The sequence below is a fragment of the Telopea speciosissima genome, chromosome 1 (genome assembly GCF_018873765.1).
Source record: "Telopea speciosissima isolate NSW1024214 ecotype Mountain lineage chromosome 1, Tspe_v1, whole genome shotgun sequence".
NCBI lineage: Eukaryota > Viridiplantae > Streptophyta > Magnoliopsida > Proteales > Proteaceae > Telopea > Telopea speciosissima.
In genome coordinates, this window is record NC_057916.1 from 47,329,572 (window position 1) to 47,331,999 (window position 2,428).

At 40.9% G+C, this 2,428-nt stretch overlaps 1 protein-coding gene across 1 annotated transcript; it reads right to left on the reverse strand.

The window, feature by feature from the left end:
* Positions 1-1,212: 1,212 nt before the first annotated feature.
* On the reverse strand, positions 1,213-1,842 carry LOC122644253 (keratin, type II cytoskeletal 2 epidermal-like). The gene has a single exon (XM_043837895.1). It carries the CDS (start codon positions 1,773-1,775, stop codon positions 1,329-1,331), a length of 447 nt encoding a protein of 148 aa, XP_043693830.1. The 5' UTR covers positions 1,776-1,842; the 3' UTR covers positions 1,213-1,328.
* Positions 1,843-2,428: the final 586 nt, after the last annotated feature.

Below are 2,428 nucleotides of genomic sequence, written 5' to 3' on the forward strand. Positions count from 1 at the left end.
CGAACTGTGTTCGAGTTAGCACGGGATACCGAAGAGATATGCTCCCCATACCTCACCTCAGGTAAAGGGAGTAGGGGGCAAATGATACACTACTTTTTATATGACCAATCCCTTGGGCCACAAGCAAACCAGTTCCCAAACCCGGATCCAGAAAGCCACGCTCGAGACAGTTATGCCAACCAGGACACGTCAGTAGAGACGGTTATAAAAATTTCAAGTGGGAACACGCTGCTAACCGTAACCCACGTGCCACATATGGAAGGATTCCAAGATTTACTAGGAGAGTCTCGATCCTTCACCATAGTTTCCTAATCCGAGCACGTAGGGATCATCTTACCAAAAAGGAAAGGGGTTAGACCCAAACTTGTATAAATAAGAGCCCTAGTGCTCATGTAATTTAATTCCATTGTTATACATATTCTTTCATCAATAAAGAAATCAAGAGATTTCGCAGTGTTAACTTCGTTTTTCCCTAATTCATTCCTAGCCCAACGCTAGCTTCTGAGTTGTACTACCTGAGGGATTTTCCTCTGAGAAATAATCTTTATGCAACAGTTGCAAAAAAAAATTAGTTTGCTCATTGATTTTTACTAGGATAAACCTGTATTTTTGCTCCCATATTTTTACAAAACAACCGTATTAAACACGTACCATATCATTGCCATATGTATTTTATTACGATGGATTTTTTAAAATGTATTATTACCATATGAACGAATGAATTGTCGTACGTACTCAGTTCACGTATTAATGCCGTACCCAAACTTAGTATCATCATTAATGTGCTTTCGCCTATTTTCATCGAGAGAACAGAACATGAAAAAGTGCACTAGTGGAAGGCATGAATGATGCACGTGATGGCAAAAAATTCAACTACTCATCTTCTTTTCATCCATATTGGCGGGCCACAGTTCTTTTGACCTCCAACCCCACACCCTCTTTGCTTGCAGACTTGATTTCTTTGTTTGTATCTTCATATTTTGGGCTGCTCATATGTAATTTGAGTCTGCAATTCCAAATTTCCAACTATATAAATTATAAATCATGATTAATGTGAATCCACCATCAAATAGTTTAACTATTAAATTTTCTCTTTAATTAGCCATCCAGATCCACATACATACATATAGAGAAGAAAAGCGTTAAACCCACACTAAACTCCAAGACAGATTCATTGATAATATAGCATCTACTACTTACATACGGATCTAAAACACTACTACTAAACTCTTTAGTCTAGAAAACAAGAAATCAAAAGGTACTCCCATTTGCTTTACCGGCAACTGGATAGCCGCCGTTCCGGTTAGCACAAGTAAGTTGATCCTTGTTTAACAGTAAGCAATACACTTCTTCTTGCAGTCGATGGTGCATCGGCCACCGCCACCACCGGCGCCGTAGTTCCTACCAGAGCGGCTGTAGGAGGTAAAGCACTTGGCCGGACAAGTCACCTTTTTCTTGTAACAAGGGCCCCGCTCCTTGCACACCACTGTTGGGCGTATAACGCCGCCTTTAGAGTAACCCCCACCAGGACCTCCGTAACCGGAACCATAGCCGCCGCTGATTCCACCGTTGCCCAACCCTGGAATCCCAAAACCGCTTCCTGCGGGTCCGAAGAAACTGCCCACTCCTCCAGCACCACCCTTGTTGTTGCCCTTGTCTTTGGTGTTCATCAGTTCGGCTTTGAAAGATCCATCCGATTCCGGGAGAACAGCGGCGGAGAGGGAAGTAGTTCCAAGCACAACTGCCAGCAGAAAAGAGCTTAAGAAGGAATTCATTACTCTGTGTTTATGGTTTCGCTGATGTTCGAACAAGTGAAAGATAAGAGGATTGGGACTTGGGGTTGGTATTTAAGCGGCGAGTTGGAAGGAAAGTATAAAAAGGAGCAATGGAGCATTTAAGGAGAGAGGATAAAGAGTTCGATGACAGTTGAGACGCACAGGAGAGAGAGATTGGCCTACCGTAGTGGCGTAGTCACTTCCTCACTTAGTGGTGTGCAATTATTAAAGCTCTTTTTTTCCTTTATAATTTATGATACAGTTCTTCCTCTTCGCTTACATGCATCATGCATGGTACAAATGCTTTAGATGGTGTATTCCACTATTGGTGTCGGGAGTCAACGGTGTTAATTGGTTTGGTTTGATTTGGTTTGATTCATTTCGATGAAAGTATTTTTTCGTAAAATTGAAATTGAATTGTTTAATAAATGATTTCACATGTTGAAATTGAAATCATTTATAAACAGTTTTTGTTTAAACTGTTATAAAGTCAGGATCATATCTCATTATTGAATCAATGCACCTATATATACACAATAAATGAGTTATAGAATACCATAGAACCATACACGTGGTTACACCTAATGGACATCTCTAACAGGTCCTCTCAAGCTCAGTGGAGGTGAACCAACAGTGAGCTTTGCCCTTTAGCC